This window comes from Haemaphysalis longicornis, unplaced genomic scaffold, assembly GCF_048455015.1.
Source record: "Haemaphysalis longicornis isolate Haplotype H1 unplaced genomic scaffold, Haemaphysalis longicornis Haplotype H1 scaffold_14, whole genome shotgun sequence".
NCBI classification, from domain to species: Eukaryota; Metazoa; Arthropoda; class Arachnida; order Ixodida; family Ixodidae; genus Haemaphysalis; species Haemaphysalis longicornis.
This window is the reverse complement of record NW_027526245.1, coordinates 31,403,943-31,418,642: the sequence shown is the minus strand read 5'-3', so window position 1 is coordinate 31,418,642 and position 14,700 is coordinate 31,403,943. Positions and strand designations below refer to the sequence as shown.

At 47.7% G+C, this 14,700-nt stretch overlaps 1 protein-coding gene across 1 annotated transcript in view; it reads left to right on the top strand.

Moving 5' to 3' along the window:
• The first annotated feature begins 3,213 nt into the window (after window positions 1–3,213).
• The window catches only part of LOC144165227 (uncharacterized), a 113,429-nt gene continuing 101,942 nt past the window's right edge, over window positions 3,214–14,700 (top strand). The window contains exon 1 of the mRNA XM_077695345.1: window positions 3,214–3,391. Coding sequence (XP_077551471.1) covers window positions 3,264–3,391 — 128 coding nt within the window. The 5' untranslated portion in view covers window positions 3,214–3,263. The remainder of the gene's footprint in view (window positions 3,392–14,700) is intronic.

The window sequence follows — 14,700 nt, the reverse complement described above, 5'->3', positions numbered from 1 at the left end:
CATACCGACCATCGCAAAACCACTGCATATCACCCACAGACAAACGGGCTGACCGAAAGGCTGAACAAGACCATCGCCGACATGATTTCGATGTACGTTGATGTTGACCACAACAACTGGGATGACATACTGCCGTACGTGACCTTTGCATACAATACGGCAGTTCAAGAAACGACAAACTTCACTCCTTTCCGGTTGGTCCACGGCCGCGAAGTGACAACCATGTTGGATGTGATGCTGCTTCCGGATGAAATCCATGTGGTTACTCCAGACGCCACGGAATACGCTAGCCGCGCCGAAGCTGCCCGACAACTTGCGCAACAACGCATCTGTCACCAACAAACGATTGATGCCCGCCGCTACAACTTACGGCACCGACAAGTAACTTTCCAACCCGGTGACCAAGTCTGGGTGTGGAGCCCTGTGCGACTCCGAGGACGTTCGGAAAAACTTTTACGCCGCTACTTTGGGCCCTACAGAGTGATACGCCAAGTAAGCGCAGTGAACTATGAAGTTCTTCCCGAAGGAACACTACGGTCAGCGCGTAGTAGGACACTCCCTGAAGTGGTTCATGTTGCCCGGATGAAGCCGTATCACTCACGTTGACAGTGGCCGCGAAATGTTTGCGTGTTGCGTCGTGCTGTTTTGCTGTGTGTGTGTGTTTTTTTTTTCATTCTATCTACATCAGGTAAGCATCGAGACGATGCTTTGAAAAAGCGGGGGGGTATTACCACGATGACATGGTATACGGGGGCTCACGCTTTTAACAAGCTGCTGCCGCCGCCAAGCGGCTGCACGGCTCTATGAGCGAGGGGATCGGCCTGGTTGCTCTGTGTTCTTCTTCTTCTTCTTCTCTCTTCTGGCCTGCGGCTGCTGGCTGTTCTGATCGCCGCTCTTCAATCATTAAAACCCCCTTCCACCTGGACTCGGCTTTGGGACGTGACAATATTCTTGGGCAACGCCTTATGAACGAAGTGGTTTAAGCGGGCGTCGCAAAGGGGCGCGGCAGAACTTCTCGCTCTCGGTCAACGCCGCTGACAACTGTGCATTTTCTGCGACACCGGGACCTTCGCACTACGCATAAATATCTGAGGCTACAAAATTCATAGCTCCTGTCAATCAAAAAGCGGTCCTTGGTTAGGCCGAATTACCCTGTCATCAGTGGACAGAAAGTTGGTGTTGTAATGAACTGTTTGCTGCTGCTTCCGCTAGCTGCCAAAGTAAAGCCATCAAAACGTTAAAAATATTTCTTCATCTGACGTTTATTAATTCTGTTGAATGAAATGTTTTATTAAATTAAACTTTTAGCAAATATTTGTTTTCATCTCTTCGATGCCGCGCTGATAAGCTTACTTTTCGTTGACGGCGAAGAGGGGGGGTCGAGGGGCGTGCACCCAATCACCGGATTCGGGAGAGGGTTTTATCGACTGGTATATATCAAAGAACTCAAAGCCAACCAGTGGACCGGAATGCCTCTCTACATTGCGCTGCCTGATTTATTGCAGGGCGGGACGAAGCACCCGTGTGAAGAGGAAGGCCCACGCCGCTCTCCCTCTGGATGAGCATTTCCATAATCCCGTATCTCATTACCCGCTTGACTCTAGCCTGGAGAAAGGATGACGCGCTCGAACTCTTCGTTATGCTTTTCACAGGAGTGAGGGAAAAGAAGCCAGAGAAATGGTAGCAGCCTATGGTGATGGCCTAGGTTCCCGTATTGCTGATGCGGATCAGAGCAAATCAAATCAAACTTTTAGTAAAGTGGTAACCGTGGGCGCTGCAAACAATGTAATACAGAACGAGGTTTAATAATAAAGCGCGCAGTGGAAGTTATTTTACAGGGGCGCACCAAAAAGGCGTGCAACGATGAAAACATTGAAAGCAAGCTTGCTCAACAAAAGTGTGTTTCATATGTACAAATAAAAATCATCTTTCAAAAAGACAACGGTCTTTCACAAGGGAAAGAGATGGCGTGTTGTCTTACTCGCTATGTGCGCACAAAACCGCAAAAAGAACATACAAGAAATGTGGAGGAGCAGCAGGAGGAATAACCTTTATGCGCACCAGAACGAAGTTCATTTCTAGACCCATGGCGATGCTGATCATCTCGGTCCACAAGTCCCTGGGCGGCCGCTGCCTGGAGGCCCTTTCGACTACCCTATGGTACATCATATTTTTTTAAACAGCGACGAATAACCATACAACAGGAAATGGCAGTCGATATAACTACGATAGGGAGGAACGGAACGTTCCGAAACGCGTCAGACCATCGATTATATTACTGATGGAAGTGCAAAGGAAATGTGCCAGTTATGGCCATCTTTCATCACACATTGAGATGCATTTCTGGTGCTAACAAAAGTTTGTCCGAACGGCCTTGCGTAAATAGGCGTGCCCCCCCCCTCCCCCAAACTACAATGGCCTCCAGCTAACGCGCACAAATTACGGTGAAAGAGTATTTAATGAATGCGCACGCATTGAGCGTTGCGCACTTGCTTCTGAAATAAAAGGTCATCTTAATTTCAAACCCGCTGTTTAGGACGAATGTTTGTTTTGTTGCGCAGCTGACTAGCGTAGAAAGAAAATCGATTAGTTAAGTTTGAGCATTGTTCCGAACAGCACAACTGGCAATGTCGCAGGCGGATGTCACACATTCTTTCGAAAGAGTGAAAACGCTTCAAGCTATAAAACAACCCTAATTCCACATTCTGTTGATGCAATAAGTTCCTCACAATGACAAAGACGTACCTCTTTTAAAAATTATTTCGGCTTGGTTCCCTGTTATATTCCTGACTGCGCGGGATGTTCGTTCTTTCGACCGCTAATTAGCGCTCCAGGGCGAAAAGGCCATAGTTATTTTTGTCACACAAGCACTGTAAGTAAAGCGCAGCCACCGTGCATACTTCTTCACGAATCGAAAGCAATAGTGGCCTGGCGCCATTGTCTCTATGTGCTGAATGGCTTCCTGTCAACACCATGCCAACGCTCCCGTCAATTCACAACACCTGCGTGAACTTTAAACGGCGCCAAACTTTTTCACCACAGCGCCGTCGTCGAGTTTCTCGCTGAGTGGTAGAAAAAGCGCCCGGGGGGTGCTGTCAGTTTTGCCCCAGGGGTCTCCGGCCGATTCAATTAGGCGCGTATTCCCGCCCGGCCCAGGCACGCGGGGTCGGTGGAGGCGGCGATCGGCGCCGGTGCGCACACCGCGAGTTCATCGGGGGCGCAAAAAAAGAAGGCGTATCGATCGCGCATGCGCCGCTCTTTTCATGCTTCAGCGTTGTTTACATCCTTCCTTTCGGCTCTCAAGAAAAAATCGTTATGAGGACACCGGCTCGGTTGGGCCCCCCGTCGGGTTTGTGCAGTCGGATCACGCCATGCCCACCGGAGACAGCATGTGAGTCCGAGCTCCAACGACGCCACTTTTGCGTCGTCGCTGCACCACTGCATGCAACTACTGCGGGTGCACGGGGTATCTCGTCGCGGTTTCCTAGGCAGCGCCGCCTTAAAAGTTGTCGCGCCGGCATTGTTAGAGTTCTTTTCGCGAAATTTCTCTTGGGCTCGTGAGCAGGCGCTGTAAAGAAAAAACAAAACAAGCAGCGTGCACCGTGAACACGCGTTTAGTCTGCGTTCATCAAAGGTCTGCTTTTCTTTCCTCCAATTGCCAGTTAAGGCGTTTGTTCAAATTTTATGAATTTTGCTTGAATTTGAAACACGTGCACGTTACCCTGCCGCACTTTACCGTCCTAGAGCACTTGAAACAGAAGAAAATGATCCTGTCAGGAATGGCCTTTTATGCAGAGGCCACGTGTGAAAATTTTGCGGCAAGTTAGAAACAAAAATACAAGTTTCGATTCAAGCTTGTTCATACAGCTGTAAACGAAGGTGGTCCCTGGAGTAACTTCGCTGAACCCATGTCGACACTTTAGGGCAACCCCGTGGTTCAGTTTCACCAAAATGCCCTCGAGTGACTAATCCATGCGGTGCGCGTAGAAATCTTGGCGAGTGACCACATCGGGCACACCATTTGGCTGCAAAATGGGACTTGCGCTGTGGCAGTGCACAAAGCAGAACGTGATGCAAAAGCGCAGACGAAACTTTTGACCTAAATCATACGTTCGGCATCATCATTCGTTAAACTCTTATTGTTGAATCCTTGGATTGGCCAATCAAGGGCATTGTGGCATAGCTGAACCCTGAGTTGTCTTTGAGTGTAGTGTTTTAGTGCTCAAGAAAAGCAAATGAAAGTTTCCCCTGGTCATGCAACGAGTTCGGCGACTCGAGGAAACATTGCGAATGCAAGCCTAGCTAAACGCTTACTTAGTCCCAAAACATTTGTGCACTAAAGCATTTTTGCATGCTCAGAAGTGCAACTATCGTCAGGTTTACACTGCTGACCATACATTGAAGCATCGCTGTTCTGCATAACGACACGGTGAGCAGTGCGAAAGAAAAAAAAGAGGGATGAGCTTGAGCTTGACGCACGAAATGATGCTGGAGTATCATTTTTAAAAGCACTTACAATTGCTTTAGTTAAATTAAGCACAAAGGTTATAAAGCAAATGGCAGAGTAGCAGACAAAATTATACAAACACTACGTAGACTACATTGTACACAAGCAGGAAGGTGGAAATAAGGTACAAAAATGAAATAAATATATGCTGGCGGCCATAAAGCCAGTGCAACAAATTAATTGTTGAATAATTTTTGTTTTACTCAATTGTGAAATATCAGCTAGGGTGGTCTAGCTGTAATCATGATGGTCTGTAACTGCGCCTCACCGATTCTTCTCCGCAGAAAAAAAATGAAAAAAATGGCCCATGGTTAACACCTCTAAACCTAGATATCACGGGCGAAAGCAGACACAGTCCACAGAGCATTTCGAGAAAGTTTGCCTGGGTTTAAGGTTTCACAGCCTGCCGTCTATATCAGCTGCATGATTGGGTGGATCCTTTCGCTTACCCTGAAGGCCATGCGCATGCGGCGAGCGCTGAGGGATAGAGCGCGGGCGAGCAGCCGTTTCAGCCTTGCCTAGCCTCGTCGTTCCGCAGGTGCGAGGTTCGGAGCTAGCGAAGCGATAAGTAAGAAAGGTGTGCCTTGCCCGCCGAGGGAAGGTCAATGCGACGCGATGAATGACCTTGAAAGATGCAGTGTAGTAGGCCTTTCGCTCTAAAAACCAGAGAGACGAGTTGCTTGGCTCCCTGACATGATCAGGCAGGATTATTTCCATGGTGATTTTTGTAACTTGCTCATTGTATTGTTTGCCTTGATGACGCCAGCACTTTAGCATCCGTTTTTTATTTTTAGTGCATCTTGACAAAGATGCAGCCCCGCGCTATTTGCAAAGTCTACTTGGTCCTAGCGCAATTGATACGTTAATTTTTATAGGCTTTAGTAAACTCGGCAAATTTTTCTACCATAGGTTCACTCAATAAGTGCACGTTTCTTAAAACTGCCATTTTTACTGACGCCAGTGTCTATCATAACTTGTATTCATTACACGTATCTTTTCCGTGTGACGCTTAGCAGGTAGGCTTGCCACAGTTCATACGACAAAGCATCTGACACCAATGACGGTATCAGTTCAAAGCTATGCTACTTAACAATGGCTCCCCAAGTGATTGCAAGACACCCAGCCGCTTTTTCTGTGCTTGTAATGTATATATGAACAATCTTTGAGTAAGCATGGGGTACGACAGGAGCACAATACATCGCAAATTTCTAAATTACAGGTGCAATCGCCATAAATGCTATCAATACACATGGCTGGCATAGTTTTTCTTTTGGCAGGAATTGCGCTGCGTTAGTGATATTATAATTTCTTGCGAGCTAAGTTGAACATGAAGTTAAAGAGAAAAATAATTACGTTTCGGGGGATATATTTACAGCGCTAAAATCACATTATCCGAAAATTCAGACGGTGTCGTTGGCGGTCGATTACACAATATGCCCGTTCTGTGTTCAAGGTAAAGATGAAGGATAAACTTTGTAGCTGGTCAGTCAGTTCGCGTCAGTTCGCGTCCCTGCAAGCTACGCAAAACACAAAAAAACAATAAATACGGAGATTGAATTTCAAGCATATCCCTTTTTACTCCCGTGGCCGTACAGCTGCAGTAGTTTGCTTGACTGTTAGGCCGGGTTCGGACTGTTGCCGCAACTGTCGTAATATCTTGAAAGAATAACGTCATTTCACCTCCCAACCAACCAAACTGTGTGACACGCCGTTTTTGTTTACGTCCACAGCTCACGATTTGGCTGTTACGTCGGTAGTCTGAAAATAGCCTTATGCACTGCTCTGCCACTGCGCTGCGGGGCGTCCATTTTATAGCGCCTCAGTAACTATAAACCTCTTTTAAGGCCGCCTGCCACTCTGTTTAAGCAGCGGCAACAAACGTGTACTACCTTTTGGTTGCACAGTAAGGCAGCACGGGAGCCGAAGTACTGCGGAAACTCGCAAATTTCTGCAGAAGACGAGAGCCCACTGAGCGTGCTATCTATGCTTGTTTCAAATTTAACGCACAAATCTGGGCTGGACTTGCGCTTCAAAAGCTTCAGCTCTCGTACTGGGTAATGCTTCATAACGTCACGTTCGCTCGAAAATAAATACGGTAACGTAATATCTCTGCTGACACTTTTTTTGTTCCGGAAGCCAGCTTATTCCTTAGAGCAACAGAATAATGCAGACTGGATGTTCTTGCCTCGGCCTTTTGCGCAAACGCCCATCGTCGGCGCTGTGACCGTCGACATCGACAGCATATCACAATCCATAACCCCTTAACGTGATGGGTGGGAAATTCGGTAGTAATTTTTGACGTTCGGGAACCCTTTCTACGGCGCTTCCGCAGTGCTATTCCTCGTGGAGTAAATAATTATTTGATTCGTAGTGCTTACCCTGTGCGACTCGTCTGTTCCGTCCTCCTGCGCGCTGAAGAATTGCGTCGCACAGTCGTTTTCACGCGTTTGTATAAACCTTTTTTTGTGCTCGCTTCAGCTTGTGACGTGTAGTTCGCTTTGTAACAGGCGAAAGTTGCTTGTGATGAGCGTGCAGCCGCGGATTCGTCGAGGTCGTGTTGCTGCTGCCTTCCTATCAACCTCACGATAAGCGCGCGGTGATCTAAGCAGCAGCCACATAAGAGAAGTAATTGTAATTTAATTATTTCCTCTATCCCTGAAAAACAAGGAGCGCACTGCGGCGTAATATGCAAAGGCCGGCATAGTGCTAGTCCCTAGCGCCTACGATGGCGCGTCACGAGGGCGCCGGCATTTTTGCTGCGTTTGACGGCAAGGTAAGCGTACCGTGCAACACGCCATCACATTTTATAGGAACCGGAATACTAAAACCGAGATGTCGCGCTTTACATCGTCCTGGTCACGTGTACCGTCGTGGCTTCTCTTCGTCTCTTTTCGTGGCTATCCTGACCGGCGTATCGGAGTACGGGTGGAAATGTATCTAAGCGATAACAACCCGCAGCCTTCGCCGCAATGTCTGGCCCATTGGCTGACCATACGGAGGCGAGCGTCTAATGCTATAATTTGTACAACGCCTAGTGGGTGACAGCCAGAAAACATCTGCGAGAGGGCATGAATAGCCACCTTTTCTTGCGTTTCACGCAAAGCGCAAATGTAGAGTATTCGGAGTTGCCGAGAAGAAAAAAATATGTAGATCTCTCAATATGCAAGGCGCTCGAAGCGGATACTTGCTCTGCTCTCCCTTCCCCACCCCTCCCCACGGTACTGCTTCGCGGGGGAGAAGCCGCATTCTCTTTTGAGCTGTAGTTATACAATGAACTTGTAGCAACTCGCATAATTAGCGACTTTACTGTGGAACCTTCTTCGCGGAAGTGCAATATTTAGCGAAAAGGAACAGTACGTGTTACGGTGAACACAATTGGTTATTCCGTCTAACCGGTCTGATAATAACAAAAATAAAAAACTATTGAATTCACCCGCATCCCAAAACACATGCATCCCTAGTGTGCCCAAGAGAGTCGCTATGCTCGCTACAGAAACAAGGAATAGTCATTGTCCAGCGATACTCACTAAACCATCACAGCTCACTTTCCTTCACCTACAACAACGCCACCGCGTACCCCTATCTCATGGCTGTAGCGGAAACTATGGTAATCGGCCTCGTAGCTCTCACCTCTACCTTCGACTATCTCACGATCATTATGGACTCCCAAGAAGCGTGTCGAAGGTGGCTGTTGCGAAGAATGCCCCCACCTGCCGTCATATTACTACAAGATCTAGCATCGCCCCCACCATCACCGTCGTATGAACCCTAGTTCAGGCCTCCCTCACCAGGAAGAAAGCAGTGCATGCTTCGGCCCAAAAACTCCACGACCGCGGCACCCTCAACGAGGCCGGGCGGCATGGTTGTCCTCACAGACATGTTACACCCTTATGAACTCGTACTGCTCAGCAAACTGTGGCACTTGGGGAAGAAAGAAATAAAAGACGAAACACGCTCCCACGCGTTTCATGTTTTATTACCTTATTCATCAGTGTCAAAGTTCGCTAGCAGAATTAGGTCATTATAGTTAATAACCTACTCGTCCAACATTCCGCTTTAACGTTACTCGTTACCAGCTACGCCCTACTCTATCTTACCCCACTGCCGACTCATGATTATACGTCTGCACACCTTCCACTCACCAGCAAAGAATCCCACATCGGGGGACGTCTCCAGTCTCCAAACCAGCACACTATAACTGCACCGTCCTGTCACATATCTCCCCGAGCCGCTTCCCTTGCAATCCCCTTACTGCAACATCCCAACAACTACGCCTTACCTTGTATTCTCCCCACTCCCGTCAATATACTCGTGAGAAGTAGGAATGCGTGCGGACCTGCAGCCCGGACCTTCAGTACCACCGGAAAAAGATCCCGTGGGACGGCTGAACAGCAAAACCACACGGCAACCTGTAATACCGAGTTACTACCCAGTCACTTCAAATCAACAATAGAAATATGTTTATTCTGTCTCTCCTTCCTCATTTAAAAAGGAGGCTTTTCAGGGAATAGACGTTACAACCAAAGTGATTTCCCAAAGCCGGCGAAGAGATAAAGCTGATGGACATTCCCTTTCAAACATGTTCGACGCAAGTACATGTGTCGTGTACGCTGTACGGCATCGAGAGGCACCCAGGAGGCTCGTGTTTGGAAGGCGGGGCCGGTACTCTGTGCTGTCGGACGCTTACAAAGTCACAGGCTAACAAGGCACGATCATAGGCGCAGTCCGCCACTCCGAACATTTCGTCACTGGATTGCGGTGGAGAGACGATGGGTCATCGAATTAAGGTTCTTAGAATAAAGGAAAACGGAGAAAACAAATTTTGTTTTGCTACTTAAGTCGAAGCCTTATGAGCCCTCAGTGGAGGGTTATCCAGAGTGGTTGTCACTTGTCCCAGTTGCTTTGGTAAATGTGCACACTGCTGACGCTCAAAAAACTGCGCACGACTTCTGATGAATGCTTTCACTCTTTCCTTCGCTCCTGGAAGCATTTTCAAAGCTATAGTTATCAATAGCACGGAATGGCACTGCATGATTTGCTCGTCGCAGCAGAACTATCCACCTTCCCTTTCTGCTTTGCTTTGTGGCTGTTTTTTTGAAGTGGCAGTAGAATGCGTTTATTGTTCCAACAGAAAGTAAGCGGCCAGCAGCCTCACTATTGCTGTAATGACGTACTTCGAGCACTCAAATAGCGCCAAGACTCGGGAAACAGAAAACATTTTTTGAGCAAGATCGGTACAGAGCAGTAATTTCTGGCTGAGGTATTTTGTGACCTCCTGTTCTACGACGTACTGTATGTGTTTGTTGATTACGTTCCGCAAGCATTTAAGATTTAGAAAAAAAGGAGAAAAAATGGTTGCAGGGTCTCTTTGATCATGAACTCAAGCGTATGCTGTGGTTGCGGCTTAAAGACGACTTTCAAGGGTTGGATTTAAAAAAAAGGTCAAAGCAGAAAAAGACAGGCCTATTGTGACAAAAACGATGTTTTAAGCTCCCTTCTTGAGAGTGTCAGGTGCAACACGTAAATATATACATGAGGGTGATAATAATGTTCAGCAAAAATATGAAGCGTCGGGGATGCGCACGCACGAAACATGATTAAAGGTGGGTCTCGAAAGATCGTCCCAATTTAGGGCAATTCACTGCCGCTAAACACATCCAGGTCACCAAGTTCCCACTGATATCTGCTTCACGGTGGAAACCGCAACTTCGATGCACCTCACATATGCCCACGGCCATACCTTGTTGGAGAACGTACCATGATTGTCGCCCCTAATATACTATTCTCCCCCCACCCCAAAGACCAGTGGAAGGCATTGCTGTCTAGCCGCTCGCTCCCGCACCAGTTCATCCTTGGCGACGGGGGCAGCCGCGGTGAATATGGCGCATGGATTGAATAGGAAACCACTTCCACATGATTGCCTGACCAGTGTTCGTAATAAAGTCCTCTCTATCTCTCGAGTGATAAATCTGTAGAATTTTATTATCAGTATAATGGTGAGAACCAGGTGGAGAAAACTTTATTCCAGCAAGTGGTCAGAGAAGCGCTGTGGCCACCGGTTCAAGGGTGGTGGCGACTTCGGTGGCTCTTTTGACCAGGGCTTCTTGAATAGTCCGGTCAGACCTACCCAAAGTCTCCCTCCACTTCTCGCTGCTGGTAATTAGAGGGAAGGGTGTTGCGGGCGCTCCCATATGGCATGAATTAGTGAAGCTTGCTCCCGACACTGGGGACATGGCATGCTGGGGCAAACAGGGTGTCACTGTGGATATTAACAGTCGACTTAAATACGCCCACAGGCACACGTAACAACATTCAAATTTCTTGCAGACTGTACCGACTGGATTAAAAAACGACTTCATCTGTAGTGCGCAAATGAACAGAACGGTTCGCAGCGTCAACGCACTGCTTCCGGTACGGTGTGGCAGCCAAGGCCGAAGGACGCCGAAACTGTAAACTTCCGGAATGGGATACTGCCACCTGCGCCCATGTAGGTAATTGGATGACAGTTACCGATGCATGAGAGGCTGGCGCATGAAACCGCTCAGAACGATAGCGAAGACCTATAAACACATAAGTATGAGAGGGAGGGGGAAGGAAGACTGCCATAAAGCAATGCGAACGTGGCGTGTTGCATTGAAATGCGGTGTTGTAGCGGGGGTAAGGAGAAGAATGATTTTGTTCTGGCTGTCTTCATGCAATTGTATGTATGTAAAATGTATGAGAAAAAAGGGGCCGGACATCATTTCAGCACCTACATTAGGGATGGTTGCCCGATGTCACGCTAGGAAGACATTTGCATGTGCGAATCTGTTTGGAAACGACGTGGAATAACAATATTTGGCCATAATACCGTAGAATAAGTTGAGCCACTGCTTCGCCTAGAGAAAATTTGTTCAGCGTGACCTCAACGGGCGCCATCTAGACCAACTCTACGCCCTCCCGCGTTTCAGTTCCGTGTTTAACGGTGGGACGATTCAGTAAGGGCCGTTGCCCGTGGCAGATACGAAATCCTAATTATGTGCGGATCTATAATAAACCATATGTATAATACAAACATGCGGAAGCGCCCAAATGGATTCAGGGGAGAGGGTGGGGGTGGCTGGAGGCGATAAATTACTTTCTATACTAACAAGGGGCTGAGGAGGTGCTGCATTCTGTAAATCGGTTAGAGGGTCCTGGCGTCAGAGAAACTATCCTGAATGTCTTACGTCTCCAGAAAGCGAGGATTCCTTGCGTTATCATCGTCACAGAAGGCTTCCAAACGGCAGGTCATAAGAAAATAGAAAAAAGCAGGCCAATCCATCCCCAGTGAGGTGGCTAGGACGGCATGGTTTCGAAGTGGATAGTACCTGAATCTGCCGCAGTTGACAATGTCGGAACTGTTCAGTTGTTTTGAGGGACAGGGGGGCTAAGTGATTATTGTGTCACAGAAAGGTTCTGTTCGTTAATGATTCAGGGTACAGGGGTTCTCGCGTGCGACGTCGTCGACTGGCGTAATGGGAAAGGACGGCAGGCGTAGAGGTGACAGCGGGTTGTCTGCAGACGTCATCAATGGTCGACGCGGAAGTGTGCCTACGTCGAAGTGGCTTCGCGGGAACTAATAAGGGACCGAGAAGTTGTCTTCTTGGGAGTGGAGACAACAACGACAGGGACAGCTTTACAGGATCTTGAACAAAAAAGGGATGCGCATGAAGGGGCGCGAGTGTACAAACAAGGTCCATCCCCATCACCAAACTGTCGTCTGGTAGTTAGAAGAACATACTGAGCGCACGTTCGCTGTAATGGCTGCATATACGATTATTCGAACGGTTCGTGATTAATTCTGTGCTAGTTCCGGCTTTTAAACTTTCGTACTTAACGATATGTTTGGTTTGCAACTACCAAGATTGGTAACTACTCAAACAAACTTTCATAAGCTCTCCAGTGAGTGCGCTGGCCAGTCTTTTGGCTTCTGGTCGGTCGGTGCGAGGTGAAGACAGGCCTTGTAAAATTGGTGCGGGCTAATGAAGGCAACCTTCTTGGAAGCCAACATAAGTTCGTCGGATCAGGGGCGGTTCGAGTTTGATATGTATGCGAAGCATTCCAGCACTGAAGAGATCAGCTGTCCTTTTTGTGCGTATCGTAGCCAGCGGGATCATCTACTTGCCTGCCACCATATTTAAATATAAAGGTCAATCCCGAAGTAGAATTATATGATTAAAGGGCTTTGTGTCCTGACGTAGCATGGCGAAGGTCGGCGCGCTCGAAGCCCCGTGTACAGCTGCGAAATTCTCGGTAAAAGCGTCAATTACGGCGGTCTGTAATAGCAGCGATTGTAACCTTCCTCGAGTTATATAGAGCAGGATGGGCGACAAGAGCCTACGAGCAGCAAAGCGGGTTCTTCGTGGAGTGCAACGGAAATTTGCCCTAGTCTTCATTCTTTCCACCTGCAATTGTGTTGAATTCTTGAGCTAAAAAGGAGTTAATGATCCCGCCGTCGTGATATTGTTTAAGCTGACATTGTAACGGAGGACCGTGAATTGGTGAAAAAAGGTAAAGCCGTTCCACTCAACGTGAAAGCTGACGAAAGTGCAGAGAAAGTGATTCACCATATAGGAATGTAGCACCGTTATCCATTCACTGGTACCACCAAAAGCTATTGAAATTTCCCGCCTCCGTAGTGCTCGCGCGCCCCCTGCACAAAACCGCGCCAGCGGGAGTTCTGTTCTCTTTGTGCTGGCTTTTCCTCCCAAACGTGCCGGCATTGCACTGCCACTTTTTTTTCGCTTACTATCGCAAAAACCAATCCAACGAGTGTTCCGAACTAAATAAACGCGGTTGCTGCCGGTTAATTACATATAGTTTGCGTCAAACGTACCTGCAGTTTTTTTTTGCGTTAAAAAACGGGTTGATGTATGACAAGCGCCAGCGTTTCACGAGTTTCGAACGGTCATGACTATTTAACCGCTTGGTTTTCGAAGCCTCTGCGGGACGCCCTACGAGGGAATGCCGACCTCTACTCGGGTCCGTTATCGTGCGGCGCCTCCTCATTCCGGCAGTCGTTTGACATTGAGCGTTACAGCAAGTTACGACGACAAGGCGAGCCCCTAAAGTGTTCTACACTTAAAAGCAGGCCCAGGCAGGTGGCGTCCTTCGACAAGGGCAGGTACAAAAATTGAGTCAGCGATTTAGCTTTGGATCTGTACTCTCAGTGGAGTCTCCGTCTGTTGTATATGTACTCGAGGTTGAAGGTAGCGAAGTGTACAATTCCTACAGCTTTAAAAGTTTCCCAATTTAAGCTTCCACATATTCTCAAGGAGTGATTAGAGGCAGTGTCTCCCGTAACTCGCAGGATATGCATAATAAATGATAACTTGCAACGGGCCGCGCTAAATGGTTAGGAGCATACTGATGAGGTATTTTAAATACGATAGTCTTTCTTGGGCTACCTAAACCCAGAAATTTAGGTCTCTCTGTCCGTACGTCTGTTTGTCTGTCTGTCTGTGACTCCATTCTTCCACCCGACCAAAGTGAAACGAACTCTGCGCAATAGTCTGATATACTCACAGCCAAATTTAAACACCTAAGTCCGGTTTATATGTTCATACTTGTCACCATTGTTGAACAATAACAAGCCATTACGCAAATATAAGACAGAAATGTAATACACAAGGGATATCTACAGTGTTTCTTTACAAAAAGTTCACATATGCTGGATTTTTGCAAAATAAAATACTGCATCTACTGCAGAAAAAACATTCACACTGTAGCCTGCTATCGACCGCGCCACAATAGCTTCTGGTGGCATTTTACAAAATCAAGCGGCAACAGTTACCAAAAATTCCACTAGATAGGTTCCAGTTTCTGCTTGCAACCCACGTTCATCTTAAGCGCATAAAATCACACGGACACCGAAGACAAGGACAAGCGCTTGTTCTTGTCTTCTGTGTCCATGTGATTTAATGCGCTTAAGGTGAACGTTATGGGATACCAACTAGCCCGAACGTAAGCCCTTCTCCGAACGCACGTGGACTAGGGCAACGCGGTTCCATAAACGTTAAAGAAGGGTGCCTCGATTCACGCGCGTCTTCGCCGCACGGCAGCGCTGACATCCAGGCAGCCGGCCTCGAGAAGCGTAACGAGGTAAATTTAAATTGAGCAGAGTAGTCTGCTTGACTGTTGACCTTGGAAGGAGCGCGACACAAGAGGAACAG